Consider the following 21,955-nt stretch of genomic DNA (forward strand, 5'->3'; position numbering starts at 1 on the left):
ATAGACTCCGGGAGGGGACGCAGACGAGGACCCCGAGAGGACCCTGACAGTGGAGCATCACGCGGGGGGTTTTAAGGGATTCCGAAGCTTTAAGTGACCCTGTAAAGTTCCCTAGAGGGGGTTCGAGTGCGTTTGAGGGCGTGCTGGGGGCGGTGAAGGCGATGCTCAGGTGTCTGTGGCCCGGGTTAGTGGCTGGTTTGTTTGGATTTAGGAGTCTATTTTCAGCCCCGACATTAGCGCCAAGGAAACATTGTAAACTGAGGCTTGGGAGGCGGTCCTTTTTGCTTCATGCTAAGACACGTGGGGATGTAGGACCGAGTGGGGATTATATATCACCCCCGCACCCTGGAGGAGTGTAAATATAAGGTGGTTCGCCCCGTGGAACCCGTGTGGAGCGAGGAAAGACCAGATATATGAGGGACTCTCGGTGGTGTTGGACCCGATGCTTCCAGTGAACGGGGGGAAGACAAATTGGGTGACTGTCATGCACTAGCGCGTTGTCTAGTCAAAGTGAGGCCTCCAGGACTTCATGATGACCTCGATGGACTACGACGTGGACTCTATGAGCGGTCTGATGCCGGTGAGTATAGAATCGGGGGCTTGGAGTGGTGAGGCGGTGGGGTCCAGAGGAGAGTCAGCCGCCTCCATCTTGTGTTGGCACCCTGGCTGGCCCCTCGCCCCGCCGCCCCCACACGCCCCACACGTCCCCCTGCTTTCTCTCTTTATTCAGGGCACGTCTAGATTATCAGGGCAGGGAGGGTGTGGGGTTTTGACAGGGTCGCTCATGCTGCGGGGGTGTGCCTGGGCGCCGGGCGGGGGGGGGCGAGGGTGGCCCACTCACGGGGGGGTTAGGGAGGGTGCTCTTAGTCTGCCTTGGTGTGGGAAAGTCTTGTTATGCCTCATGCCTTCCTGGGGCAGCCTGGGGTGGGGAGGTGTTGTCACAGCCTTCTATTCAGTATGCAGTTAGTTTTGTCTTCAGCATTCTTTGTCCAGCTAATCATTAATTCAGTCAGTGCATAGTGGCAGTTAATCAGTAAACTAATTGTCAGTGTTATAAACATGTTTGTATCTGCTGTTTAAGTGTATGTTAACCAGGTTGTTTGCCATAATAACATATTGCCGGGGCCAGAGACAAGCCAGGGTGGAGTTATACGTTATAGTGCTTTCCAATCAATTGTAAACAACAAAGCTAAGGGATCAGGAACCTTGTGTGTTGAATGTACCACAGCCATTCTTTGTTTAGAGCAATTACACCCTTGAAAGTGAAGGAAGGGTTAAAGAGCATCATACTTTTACCAGTGCCGTGACAAAGTGCTGCAAGGCAAGGCGGGCAGGCTCACTTTTCTATTTTCATATCCCCAGAACCTAGTATTTGGCATGTGGCTTTGTGTTATATGCAAGTTGATGTATCTTTGCACACAATGCCCCTCACAACATCACACACATATGTTTAACACAGCTGGTACACATGACCTGTCACATAATGCATATCTTGGTTGCTATAGTGGGGTGACTACACACCAAGAGAGAACAAGAACAAGCCTCACAAGAGCAGGGTCAGGACTGCATGGCTGTTGGTGCTCCCTCCCCAAGCAAACTTAGAAAAGCTACTAATTGTGAAATACAGCCTTAAAAAAACACCCCAGATCAATAATGTTGGGTAAAAGAAATGGAAATTTTGTTTTGAAAAGGTACTGGCAATGGATTTTAAATATCAAGGAGTGTTACAAAAGTACAAAATAGAATGCTCTTACTGGGAATTCATTTTAGCATCACAGAAAGAGAAACTTTAACTTATACAGTAATGCATATTAAAGACCCGCTGGAATAAAAGGAAATAATTTATCGAGTAAGTTAGATCTAGCCCTGTATCATAGATAGACAAATTTAGGAAAGAGACTGCTCAGTTGAGTGGAGTGACCAAACACTCATTATTTACGCTTAAAATGGACTAACAGAAATAAAGTATGCTATAGATCAAGAGTGTTGAGGAGAAATGGCTCGGGGGGTCATAAGCTTAGATAGAAACAGATTGGAAGAATAGTTTTTTTCTAGCTTATTGTTTTGAAATGGTTTTGTGTCTCCACATTATTCTTCCTTTTGTGTTGGTGCAAAAAAAAAAAAAAAAAATCCACCAAGAAGGTTCCATAGATGCAGATATGGAGATGGTGGGTAATTAGCTTTTGTTTCTGTCTAGCAACATTGTGATAATTACCTATGTACAAAAAGTGGAAGGATGATTGCTTAACACATGCTTTGCCATGCTTACCTTGTTGTCTACCATCAGAGCATTTGACAACTCTTCTCCAGGGACAGTCTGAGAGCCAGGTGGTTCAGGGCAATGCAGGGATTAGACAAAATTGACAGAGAGGATCTGTTTGTATGGGACGGGGAGTAACTAGAGGACATGAAAGGAAGTTGAAGAAGACAAGATGCTTGAAATATATTAACAAACGGCTTTCTGAATAGATACATTAAGCAAAAAATAAATAAATAAATGAAAAAAAATAAAAAAACAGCCAGAACAAGGAGTTCCCATCAAGAAAACTAAATTAATATAAAGCTAAGTTTAGCCATTGGAGACTTAGAGACAGAGCCCTACGAGCATAGCTAATCACAACTAATTAAATACATGTAGATACACACCATCAGCCCATGTTCCACCTGCCACTTATTCATCAACAGCTGCCTGTCAGGACTAGCTGGAACATGGATAGGCAGAGCCACTGGTTTCAAACGTTGAGTGTTTTAGTGTTTTGTTAGTACCTTTATAGGATGAGCATCTTTGCAGACTTTTTTGTCTGCGCTTGGACTGTTTCTTTTACCATCAAAAAGAGGGATAAGTTAGGAAATTATCAGGTTCCCGTGCCCGGCCTTCAGCCTCTTATGTACTAGGAGTCATAGTGGCTGTTTTTGCCGCTGGGATGGGGAACAATTGAGTGGCGTCATCTCAGTGCAAAAACAACCTCTCATATGGAGTGAAACTAAGACTTTTATAAGGAAATGTTTTATTTATATAAATCTTTACGTTCAGAGTGCCATGAACACTAACTTGTCTGTTGAGAAGAGCTTCATAATTTTCTTAGCTAACTAGAAAGTTTCATTGTCACTTTATTATTAGTGTAGTGTTTTTGTATTTGAATTATTATGCCGTGCTAGTTTTGTTAAAAATTGAACAACATATTAAGTTTATTATGGTGCCTCATACAATTTACCCAACTTTTAAGCATTCATAAGATTTTAACTCCATGAAAAAGCCATTTTCTTGATGCCTCCAGCAAATCCTCGCCCTGACTGCACCTCCTGGTAGTCGAGACCTCACCAAGCAGCTGAGTGGAGGGTCAGGAACAGGCACCAAGGAGGGCCTGGCTGCACACCCTTACTTCCGACGGCCAGGCCGGGGCCACAACCATGACTCGTGCGATGCCTGCGGGGAGGGTGGTGACCTGATATGCTGCGATGTGTGTCCGGCCTCCTTCCACCTCATGTGCCAGTAAGTCTTGCAGCGTGCCAGAATGTTGTGTTATCCCTAGAGGTCTGAGTATGGTGAGAGTCATGTTGATGTATGCAGGTGATATGGAAATTTTATTCATGGCCTTTGTTTCCCTAGTCTACCCTGTCTGGGAGAGACCTAACTGATCCCCATTCTTGCCCTTTACTTAGAGTAGTGGCGATCACCTATTTTATTGTCATCTGCAACTCCAGCCTCCTCTGACATGAATGGATCATTATCATCGTGAGATTATTTCATGGTGTAAGGGGATGGGACTTGAGGAATTTCATGTTGGCTGGCACCATCTTTTATTTTTTATTTTATTTATACATATTTTTTTACATTAAAGAAAATGGGTCAAGGGCAACAAAAAGAGTGCAAAAAAAAAAAAAGAAAAAAAAAAGCCCACTACTCAAGTGATGGGACAGAGCCCTGTGGAACACCACTGTTGATAGGTTTAGGGGAAGAACAGTGACCGTCTGCCACAGCGGAGATCAGAATGGCGCCAGACATGCTAATGTGCCATCATTACTTTGGCCTAAGCCAAGGAGGTTATGTTTTCTAGTGATGTGTGTTTGTCTGCCTGCTTATGTGTGTCTGTCTCTTTTTAAGTAGGATTATTCTAAAACTATTTCTTGATGGAAAGGTGTTACATTGACCAAGGAAGAACCAGTTTAATTTTGAGAAACATCTGATAAACTGACTGAATGATGCTGAATCAATAACAAAAACTGCATGCATCAATGACTTAGGGCAGCCATATGGAAAAACATGCCTGTGCTTTGAGAGCAGGCTATAGATACTTTCAGTGGGTACTAGGAATGGTTGGGAGGCAATCTGGCTTAGACCATGAATGCTTTCTGCAGGTATCCAAAGGGATTAGGAGGTGGGCTGGCCCAGACCACAAGGTTTATTTATTTATTTATTGTATTATTTTGAGTTACTTATTTTTCCTCAAAGCTTATTATCAGTTACTCTAAATGAAGTAATTATCATCCCTCATAAATCCTTTCTAGAAACAAGAAATAAATTTGTTAACTGATTGTTAATAAAATCATAAATGGCAGTACACATATTTCTTTGAGCCTGGTGGGAATGGTAAAAAGTATATAACATTTTGTGGCTCACCTAAACCTTCCTTCCCTCAGTGACCCACCACTGGATGAGGAGGAGATACCCATGGGCCGCTGGGCATGTCACCAGTGCAGGGTGACAGGGGTGAGTGTTGGAACACAGCCCTGGCTGGGGTTTGTGCAAGGCTGGGTGTATTAGTGTAGTGGTGGCTGGGGGTGCACAGGCTGTGTGAGATGGATATCAGTACTGATCTGTAAAAGGGTTGTAGATGTCTGGCTAAAGTGTGTGCTGCTTGGAATGACTCAGGCATTTATGTGTTATGATAGCCTAAGTTTATAACTTATATATAATCTTGTTACCAGTGTTGCTTAGATGTTCATAATGGTCAGCTTCAGGCTTACTTTCAGATGATCCATGCATTAGAAAGATAGAAATATTTCTATGGAAACTTGCCACTAAATGCTTGGAGAGTCATTGCATCAATAATTTAATGACTGTCAGAATTAAAGTTTCATCAAAGCAGAAGACATTTGCTAATGATCAAGGTCTTTGCAGCCTGATGATGACAGAACATCCGTGTCCAGCGGCAAGTCTAACAAGAGTGCCAAGGGCATCAAGAGGAAAGAAAAGGAGGATGACAAGGGGGCACTTGCAGCCCTTGGCAAGTCTGAGGTTAATGACAAGAGGGTTTGTTCTGGGGGGAAGGAGTTTGAGGTGTCTGACTCTCCTCTGCTCACCCTAGTCAAGGCTGCAGCATCCATCAACCCAACACAGTTTGCTTTACCAACAGAGATGCAGCTGCCCTCCAGCTTCCCTGGAGAAGCAAAGAGTAAGTGATGGGACTGTATTGGCTGCCCAGAGCTGTGTACTGTAGACAGGGTGGCTTTTCAAATCTTATTTTTATAAAAAAAAGTGCGTCATATGGCTGGAAACACGGTATATATATATATATATATATATATATATATATATATATATATATATATATATATATATATATATATATATATATATATATATATATATATTATATTATATTATATTATATTATATAATAGTAACTGCATTACATGGGAAAGGACAAGTTCAATTAAAAGTTAATTTATTTTAAAGAATAGCCTCCAAAATTAGTAGATCTACCATTTTAAGAGGGTGATAATTTATTTTTATTTATATGTTTAATTGGTTTATTGTTATATTTTACAGTGAATAAAGGTAACGGGAATAGAAAAGGATCTCAGAAGAAGAAGGCCTACGAGCTGGACAATGGACTGGTGCCCTTGCCGGCCAAACTGTGCTTTCAGTGCAACAAGTGAGTCACTCATTCCTGTAGGTGTGAGCCAGTCAGGCAAATAGCAGACATGTCTGACAGGCTCATTGAAACTCATGTATTGGTGTCTGTGGCAAGCAGAAGGTTCTTTTCATTAAACAGTCAAGTGAACAAGACTTTTAGCGTGTGTTTGAGTCATGTTTATCATCTGAACAAAGTACAGTACACCGAGTCTCTTAGGAAGGGTACGACATTGTGTGTGTCTTCCTGCAGGAGCTGTCGCACAGGTCCCCTCATCCCCTGTGACTACTGCCAGCTGTTCTTCCATCTGGACTGTCTGGACCCTCCCCTCACCACGCCACCCATGAACAAATGGATGTGCCCCAACCATCCGGAACACTTTGTGGTGAGACTTGTGACAGTTCGGTTATTACTGAAATATCTGTATTATTTGTTTTTTCATCAGGAATCAAATGGAGCTGCCCATCTTGCTTGTTTGGGAACTGAGATTCTGTTCAGAAACCGCTGTGTTCTTTGTTCAGAAAATATGTTCAGCAGACTTGTTCGAGATGACAGTCACTCAACGACCGAGGTTCCACTGCTATCTGCTATAAGGGATATGACATCTTTAACTTTACCATACACAGTCATCCCTCAAATAGTACGGTTTCCAATAGTTCAGTGTGGTTTTATGTGGATTTTCATAGATTTTTTTTTTGATTTTTAAATTTCCCGACAAGCAAGAAATTTAAAACTCCTTAAAAGATCTTCTGTGACAATCTGTATAAAACCGAAACAGAACTATTGGAAACTGTACTATTTGAGGGACGGCTGTACTTGCCTTTGTCAAATACGCATGACTCATGACTCCCATGTCACAGAGTATCTTGTCTTTCTTCCAGGACTCAACACTGCTAACATCCCACAGTCTAACAGAGAGGGTCAAGCTGTGGGATAAATTCACTGTCCCAGTAGACCAGGACGCCATTCGCCTCAAGTTCTTCCAGCAGGTGCACAGAAAGAACCCACCCTTCAGGTACAAAGTGCGGCGAGCCCTCAGGTCCAGAATACGAGTAAGTGCAGGTCGTTAAGGTTCACGTAATTGACCGCTCTTTCGGCAACCTCTTCAGACTCTTTACAGGAGCAGCGAGTAGCGGGCTTTTTTTTTTTATTGTTTCCTTTTTTTGTGCCCTTGTGCTGTCTCCTTTGCTGTAAAAAAAAAAGGTATACATTGTTAGAAATAAACTGAGCCCCAAATAACTAGAGAAATATGCATTTTTTTATTTTTTCTATATTGATAATGTTACAACTGGTGTTTTGTTTATGTTTTTGCTCATTTACTTCGGGATTCCTGAAAGATGGAGGTTAAGGATGTGTCTCCTTATTTCACTGGGCCTTAGAGGTACTTTTTTTTCCAGCAGATGAGTCAGCTCAAGGGCATAAAAAAAAAGTAACAAATGTGAAAAATAAGGCCGTTACTCACTGTTCCTAAAAAGAGTTAGAGGAGTGGCCGAAAGATAGGTCAGTTTCGGGAGGAGAGGTGTCCTGATACCTTAAAGGGATGTGACTTTAATATTACATGAAGTTGAGGGAAGGAAATGAGCAACACCTCGGGTTTGCCTGGAGCTCATGTCAAATTGGTCATGTGGCTTCTTCTGATTGTTTCTAATATTGATGATTGTTTAAAATTTTCCCTGAGCAAAGTTTATGTAAATTTATGCATTCATCTTTATTTCTCTTCATAAGGGTTGTCAAGCTTTTCAAATAAGAATAATATGTGTTTCTTTTCCTTACTATTCTATCTTCCATTGTTTGAGGGAGATAATTAAAAAGTTTCTTTTTTAACCCGGTAGCAGCGGGGATCATGTTTCTTAATGGTCCCTCTAAGCGAGAAAAATGAGAAAAAATCATCACTCACACAAACCATTTCATAATATATATCAAAGCATTTGTGATCAGTTTATGTATCATCTATTTGGGGGGGTTTAAATCATGGCACAAATTTGGCCCATCGCTGCTACATGGTAAAGCCACAAATTTGGCCCGTCGTTGCTACACGGTAAAGCCACAAATTTGGCCCGTCGCTGCTACACGGTAAAGCCACAAATTTGGCCCGTCGCTGCTACACGGTAAAGCCACAAATTTGGCCCGTCGCTGCTACACGGTAAAGCCACAAATTTGGCCCGTCGCTGCTACACGGAAAAGCCACAAATTTGGCCCGTCGCTGCTACACGGGAAAGCCACAAATTTGGCCCGTCGCTGCTACATGGTAAAGCCACAAATTTGGCCCGTCGCTGCTACACGGTAAAGCCACAAATTTGGCCCATCGCTGCTACACGGTAAAGCCACAAATTTGGCCCATCGCTGCTACACTGTAAAGCCACAAATTTGGCCCATCGCTGCTACACGGTAAAGCCACAAATTTGGCCCGTCGCTGCTACCGGGTTAAAGTAGAACTTGCTATCAGTTGGAGGTCATCTTTCAGTAAACAAACAAGCAAATACGAGTAACATTCCTCTCTCCCACAGGTGCCGCAAGCTGTCAAAGACCAGTATGCAGATCCTCCTGACTTGCTGCCTCGCCATGGCCCGCCGCTTTACCTCTTGGCACCCCCCTTCTCATCAGACCTCGAGGCCTCTACTGCCACCACTGTACCTGCTTTCACCACTGCCAGCAAGGAGAGGCCCATCACCACTGCTGCCACGACCATAGCCTCCACCACTGCCTCCAACATGCAGCTAACTCAGAGGCTGGAGGTGAAGGAGGAGCCAGGGGTCACTCCAATGGAGGAGGGGAATGACATCTCTGAGGGGGTGAAGACAGGGGACAAAAGAAATGAGACAGAGAGGAAAAATGCAACAAAAGAAGAAATTGATGAGGTGCGTTATCCATTCATTAACTTTGATTCCATGCTCCCTTGCTTATGTCTATTTGTTGTCCTGATGCCTCATTCTTTTCATTGAAGATGTCAATAAAAGTTATCGGCCTTGCTTTTTATGCACAAATTCCTCTTCCTCTTAATTATCCTGCCTTAAAGCATACATCATCTTTCTTTTGCTTTATCAGTGGTTGGCAAGCCTGTTATGCTTGCAAGCAAGCATAGTAAAGCACCTGGCCCACAGCACCTCCAACAGCCTCAGCAAAGCCTCAGAACGATCCAAGGAGCTCAATGGACCCGTCCCCCTGGGCTGCAGCGGCAGCAGCAGTAGTGGCGCCGGCAGCAACAGTACAGGGAGTGATGGGGCTCCATCTCTGGAGCGGCCGGGATGCATGAACGGTGATCTGTCGGCCCATGAGTTGATTGCTGGCAAGCACCATCGCTTCACCACTGACCCGCGGCGGCAGCAGGCCACGGTCAACAATAACTTCCAGGCACCCGCACCGTACCTGCCTGCCAAGAAGGGCATTCTTAAAAACCAGAAAGGAAAGTGAGTGTTTCTGTGAATTTGTGTCTTAAAAGATGGTAAAAAAAATTTCATATTCATATGTTCATATAGGTTTTAAATGCAACTTAGTTGCCAGAATTTTGAACGTTAAATGTTTCTAAGGTCCCTAGGCAGTTATCATTTACTAAAGAAGTGGTCCTGCTAGATCTTTCCTTTGGTCTCATTCATATGGCTTGATGGTAAATGTACTTTCTCTAAACTTTCTAGAATATTTATAATAGTGAGTCCATACCTCTAAGTACTTGCTGAAATTATGAGGTGTGTAGGCTCCAGGGGACAAATGGGAATTATCACTTTATTTGTATATTGATAAATTTAGCAATAAAGCAACACACTGCAATTCATTGTTAGGGTGCCTCTAACAACTATATTGCCTCCTGTGCGTACATACTTGCAACACACTGTAGCGGATGCCATGTGGCATGCACACTGCACTGATAGCGCTGACTTGCATGAGTCTGTGTATTGAATTATAGGGAAAAGTATATTTGTTGCATAACTGCAGATTTGCTTACATGAAGGGCATATAGTACAATGAGAACCTAATATATGTACTTTCCCTTTTTTTTGTTTTGTTTTTGTTTTGATTAATAACTTGATCTATGAGATGGGCAAGAACCAGCTGCTCTGTCTGGTGGCTGCAAGCTTGCTGCTGGTGTGGGGCTGTGATGAGTCTGTCTTGCCAAAGCTATTGTGGCAGTCCTGATGGTTGTTTTATGGCAGGAGGTCGAGTATCCAAAATTTGGATCTCTCGAGGTTCTATTTTGTTAGTGTTAAGTCTATATAAGTATTATTCTGACTTTGAAATGTAAGTAAAAGGTACTGTTTGTGAAGCAGGAAAAATATGTTAAATTGTGTGACCTTCTTCCCCAAGGGGCATTGCTACTCCAGGGGTGAAGGCTCCTCGCCAAAGGAAACAAACGGCCTCTGAAATTCTGTCTGAGACGTTAACCTCGCTGGCCTCCTCCTTGCAGAGCTCCATCACTGGCAAGCAGGGTAAGTATCCACCACGGCTACAGTTGACCCACACATCTGTTTATCCCAGCTTTCCCTCCCACAGTGGGCAGATTTACTCTACCTCCATTTTGAAAGGCTTGCATGTTTGCCTTGCTTTCTTCGTGGTGGTTCTTCATTCTGCATGATATTTAGCAGACTCTATGCAAGTCCAGGATCGATTGGTCATTCTGCACTATTTTGCCTTCCTTGGTTGACACTGGCTTTGACCATCCATTGAAGATCTCATTCATTTATGTATCAGGACATCTCTCCTCCCGTATTTGATCTTGCTTTCGGCCACCTCTTTTGTTTCTTTTTTAGGAGCAGCGAGGAGCAGGCTTTTTTTTATTATTGTTTTCTTTTTTTGTGTGCCCTTGAGCTGCCTCCTTTGTTGTAAAAAAAAAAAAATAAATAAATCCTTCAGATCATATATGAGGAGGAAAAATGTGCAGAAAAATACTGGGGCTTAAGTTTGCCCTTTGGTGATGTCAGGTGGAAAAGTGATATTTAGAAGAAAAAGCAGCAAGCAGCTCAACCTTCCATTGTTCAGATTTTGATTTCTGTTTTACTTTGTTGCTTTGATAAGGGAATCTGAGCAAGGGCTAAGTCCTTCCACCTGAAAACAACAACTACATTATGCTGAGTGGTAGCGTGCTGGGCCCACATTCACCGCGTGATGGACGACGCGGGTTTGAATCCCCACGCTACCACCTCGGATTTTTCAGTCACCGCCGAGTGGCTTAAAACTACCCACATGCTGTCCTGAAGACCACCCATCAACCCGGACTCTAGAGGAAACCGTCCAAGTTAATCAAGAACGAGTTCCGGGGGGCAGCATGAGCCAAGAGAAGATGGCGCCACTATAAACACTTGCCTGCGCCATGACGGGCTGGGGCCGAACACCATCCAGGCCCCTCAAGCAAGCCTACGAGCATTATAGCTGTAGACGTAAAAAAAAAAATACCGTTTCTTAAAATTATAAACAAATTATAGGGTTAATGAACTTTGCCCTGGAGGAGTCTTGAAAGAATTAATTAATGAATCTTGTGTAATTGGTTCTTTGGCCCAGATGTGTCCCTGAATCAGCTGGAGCGCTCGGTGGTGGACGTGTTAGCATGGCAGAGACTGGAGCAGCTGCTGTGTCCGCCTGGCCCCTCCACGCCCCCTGTGGTGACCAAGCCTCTGCCTGCTCGTGCCCTTGTCTGCCCCCTTGTCCAGGACTCTCACTTGCAGGACTGGGCCGTCAAGAGCCCCACCCCCACCTACAGCTCTGAACCTGTGCTCATGACCTACAGGATAATGAGGGTGGGGAAAGGTAAGCTGGAAGGCACACCAGTTACTAATTGTTTGTATTTTGTTTGTATTTTCATACTTTCTAAATGCATAGTTAATATTATGGGAAAAGATCTAGGTAATACAGTAGTTTTCAGTAATTTATTTGTATATTTACTTATCTTTTCAGGAAGCCATAACCACTTAGATTTGAGTAAATATGGCCACTGTAACTACATATCCCAGGAGCACGCAGCAATATTTTTTGATGAGGTAAGGAAGTCTTGATTATTCTTGTGATCAGAAGGATGGCTCGGGGGACTGTAAATCAAGATATGTGGTTTTAGTAATTTTAGACTGTAGGAAAAATTTTTGGACCAAACCTTACTGCTGGCTGGGTTTTTTTTTTTTTTTTTCCCCCCAAGATATAAACAGTTACTTACACAGCAGGAAAATCATTTATACCATTAAGTCTGCGTATGCACACTAGGCAGGTACATAATTGTGAGAAATATAGATCATAGGTGACAAGAGATTGGATATGTGACCTGGACACTGGCCCCTGACATTTTCCATATATTTCCCAAAACATGACTTCAGTATCAATTTTGAGTCCAGCATTTCCACCACCACAATGCCTCCTGATGATGGGAGTGTAGTACAGGATAGGTGTTGTGCAGTCTGTGTCATCATCATCATCATCATCATCATCGTTTAACGTCCATTTATTCCCTATGGTGGGGTTGGACGGGATATGAGCCTCCTCCACTGTTGCCGGTCCATAGCCATTTCTACCGTGATGTTCAGCCTCCTCATATCTTCCTCCACCACCTTTCTCCACATCTTCCTTGGCCTCCTGGTGGTCTTCTATCCTCTACCTCAAAGTTTCAGGATGTGTTCTTCTCCTCTCCTCTTTGCTGTCTGTGTACACAATAGATTTAGGCTACAAATCTCTATACACACACTCACAGCCAAGATTAAAAAAGGAGGAAAAATACTAACATGATCCTTCCCTGCAGTACACAGGCCACTACGAGCTGCTCAACTACAGCTGCTATGGCTCTCGTGTGGACAGCGTTCTCTACCAGTATGACCCCAGTGAGCGAACCGTCAGCCAGGCGCCCCCTCCCCCCCTACTCCAGCAGGTCCGGTCCATCATCAACCAGAGACGTAGCTTGCAAGGAGGTCAGTCCGGACAAGAGGCCATGACAGACACCCCCGGCCAGGTAGGTGATGCAGGAGAGAGTGTGTGGTTATGTTCTTGTTCTTGTTCTTTTTCATCTTGTCCTTCTACTACTGTTTTTCTTTCTGCAGGCTCCTCCGTCTTGTTCTTCTACCAATTATATCTGTCATAATTTTTATCTTCTGTTTCTTCTTTTTCTCATCCTCATCCTCATCCTCATCCTCATCCTTCTCTTTTTTTCTTCTTTTGTCTTCTTCTAATTTTTCTTCTCGTCTTCCTCGTCCTTCTCTCCTCCTCCTCCTCCTCCTTTTTTTCTTCTTTGTCTTCTTCTAATTTTTCTTCTCCTCTTCCTCGTCCTCCTCCTTCTCTCCTCCTCCTCCTTTTTTTCTTTTTTTTGTCTTCTAATTTTTCTTCTCCTCTTCCTCCTCCTCCTCCTCCTTCTTTTTTTCTTCTTTGTCTTCTAATTTTTCTTCTCCTCTTCCTCGTCCTCCTCCTCCTCCTCCTTTTTTTCTTTGTCTTCTAATTTTTCTCCTCCTCCTCCTCATTATTATTATTATTATTATTATTATTATTATTATTATTATTATTATTATTACTAGGTGTTTGGGCATTCCTATTAAGTTTTTTTTATCTTTAGTTGGGATTGTTTTCCTTCTCATCAATGAATCTTATATCTGGTCTGCTCTGAAAGTCTCACCTGTTTATTTGCTTTGTGACGGCGCTGAGGCTGATGAGTGAATTGTGGACTTCAGTGAACAATGGTGACAGTGACAACCTTTTTTTCCCCACGGCAGTCCCTCACCCGATGTAACTGCAAGCGAGGCAAGGCGAAAGCAGGAGCTGCGTCCCGGGGCGCCCCCACAGCTGCGACGGGTGGCTGGGAAGGCGGGGCTGTGCTGCACCACGGCTCCCACATGTTGTTTGGGTGAGTACTTGAGGGATCACCTTCATAGTATGCAGTTGTAATGCCAAAATTTAATGAAGGCATCAATGGTAACTGCTCATCAACCTCTCACTAGCATTTTCAAACAAAAGACAGTCCAGGCGACACTTATGTTTACTTAAAAATACTTAAAACTACTTTTCCTCCCTAATTTTTATCGTTCCCGTACTTAATTCAATTTTGGCATTGCACAGTACCCCCTCGACTTTCGCGCTCGTTTCATTTTGAAGGTATGGTGTAGCAGTCACCGCTCAAATTCCGTGTTCCTTCCCCTCAGTGACAAGAAAATGGGGCGCTGCAAAGAGAGACTAAGATTCTCAGTGTTTTCATGTAATGTCCATCGTCACTGTGTCTGCCAGTCTGTCTTGTCGCGTCCCATTTTCTTGTCACTGAGGGGAAGGAACACGGAATTTGAGTGGTGACTGCTACAATGGCACTAAACTTGAGGTACTGGAAACACTTAAAAAGCGCTTATCAGTTCCGACCCATGGAGTTCCCCCCCCCCTCCATGTGGGCTATGGCGCTGGTAGACTATCCATCTGGGCCTGATGGTCGGCCCCAAGCCCATCATGGCACAGGCAACTGTTTATAGCGCCGCCATTATAATTGGCTCATGCTGCCCCCTGGAGCTCACTTTTTTTCCTCCTGTACTCCCTTGTTATCTCAAAATACTTACCTTGGAAAAATGAAGAAAACAGGAAGAGAGAACGGGTTGTTTTAAAGCAACAGATGAAGCCTTATGATTGGCCGAGCTACGAAAACACACTTGTGATTCGCTGGGAGTAAAATGACGTCATCACCGGCGCTCACCCGGTCAGCGGCCTCACTGCCTTAAGGTGGCATCACACTGGCTGTTTTCCTCTAACCATTGTGGCTACTGGCAATGCCCGTGTGGCCATCCGGGAGCGAGTTGTCGGTTGTCCGTAACCTTAACGATGGGAGCATAGTACAGGACGGGTGTTGGGCAGTCAGCGTACACAACAGATTTAGGCCAGTCCTTGCCTCCCCCTTGTATAGCATGGGTTCAGCTTGAGGACTTTGAGTTGTAGGTTATATTTTCAAGTTCTCACATAGTAGGCGTTTTGCATAGTTAGTAGACGTGTAATGATGTATTAGTCTAGCAGTAGGGAGTGTCAGGCTGTCTTGAAGGTAATGAAGGGTGTTTTCCAGGTGCATCCCCTTTGTGTTCAGCATCATGGAGGAGGCCAGCAAGGCAGACTGGGTGGACACAACTCTCAAGACCTATGAAAAGTTCTTTAAGCAGAGCGAGGAAGAGGCTGAGCAGGAAGAGGAAACGAAAGTCAAAGAAGAGGTTGAAGAGGAAGAAGAGGATGAAGAAGAAGAGGAAGAGAAACCTAAAAAGGAGAAAACCACAAAGTCATGAGATTAATCCAAAATTAATTTGACAATAATTTTGATTTGATAGCATCAACAGATTGTTTCTAATGACGGTTATTGAAAAGTGTTTAAAGTCTAGAGTTTATATAAATATACATATAATGAAAATAATAGGAATCCTATTTAATAGATTTGGTATTTTGAGACTGGGAAATTGGATATATTCCAAGAAAGTGCAAACAAAGCTACAGCTGCTGCTATTGAAAAGAACTTTGCCTTGTAAGAGACAATGCTCATATTTTATTACGAGAGATGACCAAACAGGACCACGTGATGTCGGAAGTGACGGGCATTTGATTTTATCAGAATCTCTAAAACTTATGTGTTCACACACTGTCACTGACCCCAGGAAAAGGCTGCCCCGTGGAGGGAGGGAGTGCGCAGTGCAACTGAGTGACCTTTCAGCAGCCATGCCCGGTGGACTGGTGAGGGTCGTGCAGGGAGCATGATGGCAAGTTTCTGCACAAATATGATGGACCCAAACTGTCGGGACACAGCCTCGCGGGCTCAGTGGGCGGTGCTGCCGTTTCTTACCGCTTGCCTCCAGATTTTTCTTCTGGCGGCTTCTTTAAAAGCATTTTGTTATGAGTAATATTTGTAATTTTATCCAGTTTCTTATAAGAGATGATGTTGGTACATGGTTGTAGCTTATATTTTGTGTACCAAGAAGGCTTCTGTGTTATCTACAGCTCTCAATATTGAACAATCTATATGTATTTTTAGTGCTAATATATTATGTAGCAAATTATGTAAATAGTACACTTAATGAATGTCCTTATAAACTGACAAATATTGTACATAATGTACAAATTCAATGATGTTATTTTATATGGATAGAGTAAATCTTACATGAGGAGTCCTAACTTCCTGTGTTGCCTGGCCAGCCAACCCTCACCTCCTCCTTTCTCCCACCCAGGCGTCTTGTGGCCTGTCTGTCCTTGTGTACATAGCCAAGTTAAAGCTCATACTCATTGATTCAGGAACTATTCACACTCATCCTCCAGCCACCTTCTTTTTAGCAGTCTTGTAAATTTTCAGAAAATGTGTTTTTGTGTTAAAAGATTTTATTATTTTAGCAAAGACTTCATCAATATACAGGAATTGGTGATAGGATATATTGTAAAATTTGTATACTTGTATTTTTAGAGCTGAGTGTGATCTGGGAATGTTCTACAAAACAAGCTCATGTGTAGACTGCCAAACTGTTAAGGCTGCACCAAAGTTAAATTGTGAAAAGGAGAGCAACAAAAACTTTAATTAGTGGGTAATGGTTCTGGGAGTTTATTTCTGTTCTGATTTTTAAAGTCAAGAACAGATACAAATCTTCCAGTCGGCCATCAGTTTGTTGTTGGCAGTCTGGGAACGGAGTATGTACCTGATGCTTTGGTCGTGCTATGTATGCTGCTGTACTGCTCTTTATTTGGGTTAAGAAATGCTTCAATAGCCATATTACTGAATGCCTTCCCAACACTCTTGACCTCACTCTGCACAGAGGCTCAGAAAAGGCCAAAGGCATAGGAATTGTTGTTGAATGAATAGACAGGCAAGATAACAAATGTGTCTGGCTCATGTGAACTCTCTTGCTCAGTCCGCTGAACCCCCTGACAAGGTTGAATACAACTGGTTATTTTATTCTTATCGTTATTAAGTATCGATAGTGAAACCAAATTGTCGAGTCCATTTGGGCGGAGGCTCCCGTGGGTCCTTTCCTCCCCTCTGCTCTGCCACACAGTCCCAACACCTATCTCTTCCTCTCATATGTAAGCTATAGGTAACATATGAGAGGAAAAAATAGGTGTTGGGGCTGTGTGGCAGAGCAGAGGGGAGAAATGGACCCTTGGGAGCCTCCGCCCAAACAGACTCGACAATTTGGTTGGACTATAGGCTCAAGAAATTCTGAAACTCCCACCTCCAGTGAGTCACAGCTGAACACACAGATCAAGCTGTTCCCCCACACCCGCACACCTTACACTCGTCATTATTGTATTATCTTTGCTGTAAATGTTTTCACTCATGTACAGAAGAGCAGTCTTATACACAAGTATTGATATTTTTATAATTTTGTCCATTGAATTTTTGAAGTCATTCCCACTTATCTTTACCTAACATCAGTGACAAGAGTTTATATTGCCAAGTTGTGTGAGCAGAAATCCAAAAGCATCTCTTCTGTCTGTGGTAGAAAGAACTCTTGTTATACTGCTGCTCAGTCTCAGTGTGAATATCTGCAAGAGTGAAAAAAATTCCCAGCCTGTTGGCAATATAATTCCTTAAGTCAAGTCTTTTCTAGATCAGCTTTAGGCCTCTCATTATATTTTTATTTGATTCATGGTATCTATTCCATTCAATTGTTTCTTCATGGAACAATTCACACCACCTTATTATGTGAAAACCTAATCCTGACAGTGAATTACAGACAAAACTCTTTCTTTCCAGTAAATTCAATATACACATCGTAACAACAACCTAACTTCGCCACCTCATTGGCTGCATCACTTTTCATCATGCCCACACGTGGTGGTTAGCACCTTTGGGTCAGAAACTAGGCCTGGGTACCCATGCACACTCATCTGCTGTTTATTGGTTAGTTAAATAAGAATAAATGAGAAAAACACCCTGCCTCGCTCCTGCATTCATCAGGAAAAAACTCCCTCCCATGCACACCCCCACACTCACGGAACTGTCCCAGGGTACAGGCCATTCAGTAGGACAATGATCCTTGCAGGAATCCCTGGAGTCATAGATCACAGAGTGCCTCACGATGCACTGAATCAATTGGCTTCTTTTGATCAACATGGGCTGCAAGCATCCCCAGATATAACTTGTGTTGGCTTTCAACCAGTAAGTGAGGCGCTAGGATACAGTAAGTTGTTAGCTTACCAGGCGTGAACCCAAACTGCTCAGGTTTCTGCAGCGCCAACAGCTGGTTGCAACTCCACATCAGCAATAGCAAGCACTTTACCTGGCATACTGAACAGCATAATATCACAGTGGTTGTAGCAGTCTTGGCAATCCCCTTTCCCTTTCCAGATAGGGATGACCAGCCTCCTCTTCCATTCAGGAGGAATGGTACTAGATTGCCATATGGCGGTCAAGACTACATGCAACCCACAGATCATGCATGGCCTTACCTCCACCTTTAGGCAACTCTGCACTGATCTTGCAAATACCGGGGCAAAGTCTGAAACCTGCTTTGTCAAATTATCATCCCTACCTGATGCTTTGTTAAAAAGTTCTTACCGAAAAATTATATAGCACGGCCTCTGAAACCCATAGTATAGTATAGTATATATATGAATCATCATCATTTCATTAAACATCTGCTTCCACTCTTCCTGAGCGGTTGGACGCTTTATGGCTCTCCTCCATTCTGCCCGATGCTCATCCAATCCCATCAATGCTAAGTCTTCCTTTATACACCTTCACATTTTCCTAGGTCTACCAACTGGTCTCCTTCCTTCTACCTCCAATCTCTCCAAAACTCCCAGCACTGTATCCTCCCCTGCTCTCTTTACATGTCCAAACCTTCGGAGTCTTTCCCTTCTGAGCATTTACCACCAAGTCATCTGTGTACAGCAGCTCCCATGGTGCCTCTCCTCTTGCTTCCTTTGTTGCCTCCTCCATTACTGTTATAAACAAGAGCGGGCTGAGGGCAGATCCCTGGTGAAGCCACACTCCAATTTCGAACTCGTCTGATGTTCCCACCACTGTTTTCATTCTCGATTTTGTACCTTCACATAGTCCCATCACCGATTCAACCAATCTTTCTGGTACTCTTTGCCTTCTCAATGCCCATCTTATAATTTCCCTTGGTACTCTGTCAAATGCCTTCTCTAGATCTACAAAAACATGATACAGTCTCCTCCTCTTCTCCATAAACCTTTCCTGAAGCCCTCTCATAGTATATATTGCTTCAGTTGTTGACCTCCCAGGACAAAAGCCAAACTGACATTTATCAATTCTTATCATCCTTCTCAGCCTCTTCTCCAGGACTTTTTCATCTACCTTCCTGCCATGCTCCAGAAACCTTATCCCCTATACTTACCACATTTCAAAGCATCTCCTTTCCCTTTAAAAATGGGCATAGTGTAGCTTCCATTCCAGTCTTCTGGTATCTGGTATATATATTTGAATGTAAATTGCAGTTGGGAACAAGCCAGTTGTAGAGATCTCTGTAGAGGAGTAAGGCAGGGAGGACTGGGGAGAGATGGCCAAAGGGTCGCCTGTTCTGCGGCCCCATGACAGACAGCCTTGTGCCGTGGCCTCCGAAAGATATTGGCCTGGGTACTGGGTTGATGACATCGCGAGTAGGAGGATTTTCAGGTTTTCATTGCACTGAAATGCTGTACTCTTGCCTGATATCAGCAAATCACCAGATAATATTTAGGATCACTGAGTCAACTATTATGTTCATGATACTTTGCCATATATCATGAGCTTAATCACAGTAAGACTAGTTTTATTAAGATAATGGAAGGAAAATAAGAGTGAATAAACATTTCGTCTTAGCTTCGTTTTCTTCAAGTCGCTGTAACTCTCACGGTTTTGCTTGCATTGAATTCTCAGTTGCTGTATCATGTCACACTTTTCCAGTTCTTTTGGTGTGTAAGAAATACCAATAAATAAAGCAGGTGGTCAAAATTGCCAAGGAAATTAAAATGACTGCGAACTGGCGAGGCGACGGGTAAGCACGCCTTGACCTCTGAAGAATTTTTGGAGGCCGTGCACTCAACCCTAATGTCACCTGTTTGCAGTAATTTTACCTTCTCGGCAATCTGGTCCACTTAATTTTTCCTTCTCGGTACTTGTTACACACCAAAAGAAACCGAAAAGTGTGACAATATTTAAACAGTGGCTGAAAATTCAATGCAAGCAAAACGATGAGGTTACAATAAGTTCAATAGAGAAGTACGAAATATACTTTTTTTTTGGTCCATTATCTTAATATAAGTAGTTTCCACCATGAACATGATAGTAGACTCAATATTCCTAATACTGTCTGGTAGTTTACTAATGTTGGGTAAGAGTACAAAATTTTATTCCACTGAAGCCTGAAAGTCCGCCTACTCTTGCGACATTATTAACACAAGACCCAGGCCAGTATTTTTCGGAGGCCATGTTTGTGCCAACTGAGGTGCGGAAAAATATTGACTCTTATATCAACACTGCCCCAAACATCTTTCTTTTATGCTAAATCAAGTAACTCCAATTCTATGCAAACAGAGCCAGTGTAAATTAAGGTCAAAAGTATTTATGAATGGGAAGCCATGCCCTGTATTCTATGTTACCTCATTTAGCTTGTACTCAGTAAATTTGGTGTGTCAAGTTGGTTGGACTGTTCAAAATGCAAGAATCTAAAAGCCTGAGTTGATTAAGTATGATAATTGTTATCAAGTAAAAGTTGTATTAAATTTATGGAAAGGTTGTTGAGATGACTTCAAATATTAAATTACAGGACATCAAATAATTTTATCAAAACAACATCTTTGTATAGAATCAATGTGTGGACCAATTTTTCAGTGCTCCTGTGAATTAATTGTTTTCAGTGCAATAGTTTGGATTCATATTTACTTCAATACCTTTAACAAGTAAAGAAGCAAAGGTATATCAATCCTGAATGAACAGAAAATGTCTTTGCAATACCTGTAACAAGTTAAGAAGCAAAGACTTGTCAATCCTGAATGAACAGAAAATGTCTTTGCAATACCTGTAACAAGAAGCAAAGACTTGTCAATCCTGAATGAACAGAATGTGTCTTTGCAATACCTGTAACAAGTTAAGAAGCAAAGACTTGTCAATCCTGAATGAACAGAATATGTCTTTGCTGGATCATTATAGGGATTGTACATCAAACTAAGGAAATAACCTTCAGCTTTAGATCCCTTGCATTAAAAATTTCTTCACTGCAACCAAGAATGACTTAGTACTTACATAAATTTTGACTTAAGCTTTCAAATGTGCTTTTTTTTTCACTTTGAAGTCTTTTCATTTATATTTATAGAGCTATTAAGTAATTTTCAGTTGAGTGCAATTTTGCCTCTTATAGAAACTCCTTATTAAATGGTTCTGGTACTTGCTTGATAAATTGTAAGGTCTCACGAGGTCCTGAGAAGAAATTCCCCATTGTTGAGAGAGGCCAGTGCTGCTTGACAAAATCTGATGCCCTATTTTTCCATTGGTTTTCCAGTTACCGTAAGTGATGTATTTATGTAAAACTGATTTTTTTAACATTGTATATGCAATCTAACTTTATATGGAGTAACTGTCTGATTCCTTGAAGTCAATGTAGTGGTATTAATTTTGTAAGTCATACAAGACATTCATACACACACACACACACACACACACACAAACACATTTTTTAATAATTATGTATAGAAAATTACTATTTTTGTATCAGCTGACATAGTCTAAATCTCCTTTATGTATGAGTAGGACTAGGAGGAATCCTAAGAATTTCAAGAGGCATAAATTCAACGTTTCCCAGATACTAATAATAAGCCTAAGAAATAAATATAAATTATTAATCCTTTCTGTATATTTTTGTTTCATATAAAAAATTTCAACCACTTCATATATTGAATGAAATTTGCCATGGAAAAAATAATTGTGATCTAAATAAGCTCTCCACAGTGGTCAATTTGGAAGTCTGAGAATTCATAGGGTGTTTCAGAGGGACTAGAAAGACTGGTTGCTACCATTACTCATCACAATTCATATTTACTCCAAGCAGACACACTCATCTTGCCTTCCCATTTCAATCTTAATCATTTTTTCTCTTTGTCCCAATTGTCCGGGTAACCAGCATTGGCCACTCCCACCTGTCTGCCACATTTGTCTTGTTTATTTTGTGATCAGCAGTGAATCCAGATGCTGAAATAAT

At 42.4% G+C, this 21,955-nt stretch overlaps 1 protein-coding gene across 3 annotated transcripts; it reads left to right on the plus strand.

The window, feature by feature from the left end:
- Window positions 1-204: 204 nt before the first annotated feature.
- Window positions 205-21,604, plus strand: LOC126988232 (PHD finger protein 12-like). Of its 3 annotated transcripts, none has more exons than XR_007741758.1 (16): window positions 205-580; window positions 3,279-3,493; window positions 4,642-4,711; window positions 5,123-5,396; window positions 5,774-5,879; window positions 6,111-6,243; window positions 6,740-6,910; window positions 8,366-8,716; window positions 8,904-9,265; window positions 10,158-10,279; window positions 11,349-11,594; window positions 11,742-11,824; window positions 12,571-12,777; window positions 13,529-13,659; window positions 14,848-20,674; window positions 20,739-21,604. XR_007741758.1 is itself a non-coding variant. In XM_050846255.1 (15 exons), the coding sequence occupies exons 1-15, from the start codon at window positions 530-532 to the stop codon at window positions 15,059-15,061; spliced, it is 2,736 nt and encodes a 911-aa protein (XP_050702212.1). In that variant the 5' UTR covers window positions 205-529; the 3' UTR covers window positions 15,062-21,604. The 3 variants fall into 3 exon arrangements, 1 of the variants encoding a protein (XP_050702212.1); XR_007741757.1 differs by having other exon boundaries at window positions 20,798-21,604; XM_050846255.1 differs by having other exon boundaries at window positions 14,848-21,604.
- Window positions 21,605-21,955: the final 351 nt, after the last annotated feature.

This window comes from Eriocheir sinensis, chromosome 68 (genome assembly GCF_024679095.1).
Source record: "Eriocheir sinensis breed Jianghai 21 chromosome 68, ASM2467909v1, whole genome shotgun sequence".
NCBI lineage: Eukaryota > Metazoa > Arthropoda > Malacostraca > Decapoda > Varunidae > Eriocheir > Eriocheir sinensis.

Bases quoted from the DNA above. Each gene is read 5' to 3' on its own strand.
- LOC126988232 (XM_050846255.1), top strand. From the start codon at position 530: ATGATGACCTCGATGGACTACGACGTGGACTCTATGAGCGGTCTGATG. The intron at 11,595-11,741 runs GTAAGCTGGAAG...TTATCTTTTCAG, and splicing joins GATAATGAGGGTGGGGAAAG to GAAGCCATAACCACTTAGAT. The intron at 12,778-13,528 runs GTAGGTGATGCA...TCCCCACGGCAG, and splicing joins TGACAGACACCCCCGGCCAG to TCCCTCACCCGATGTAACTG.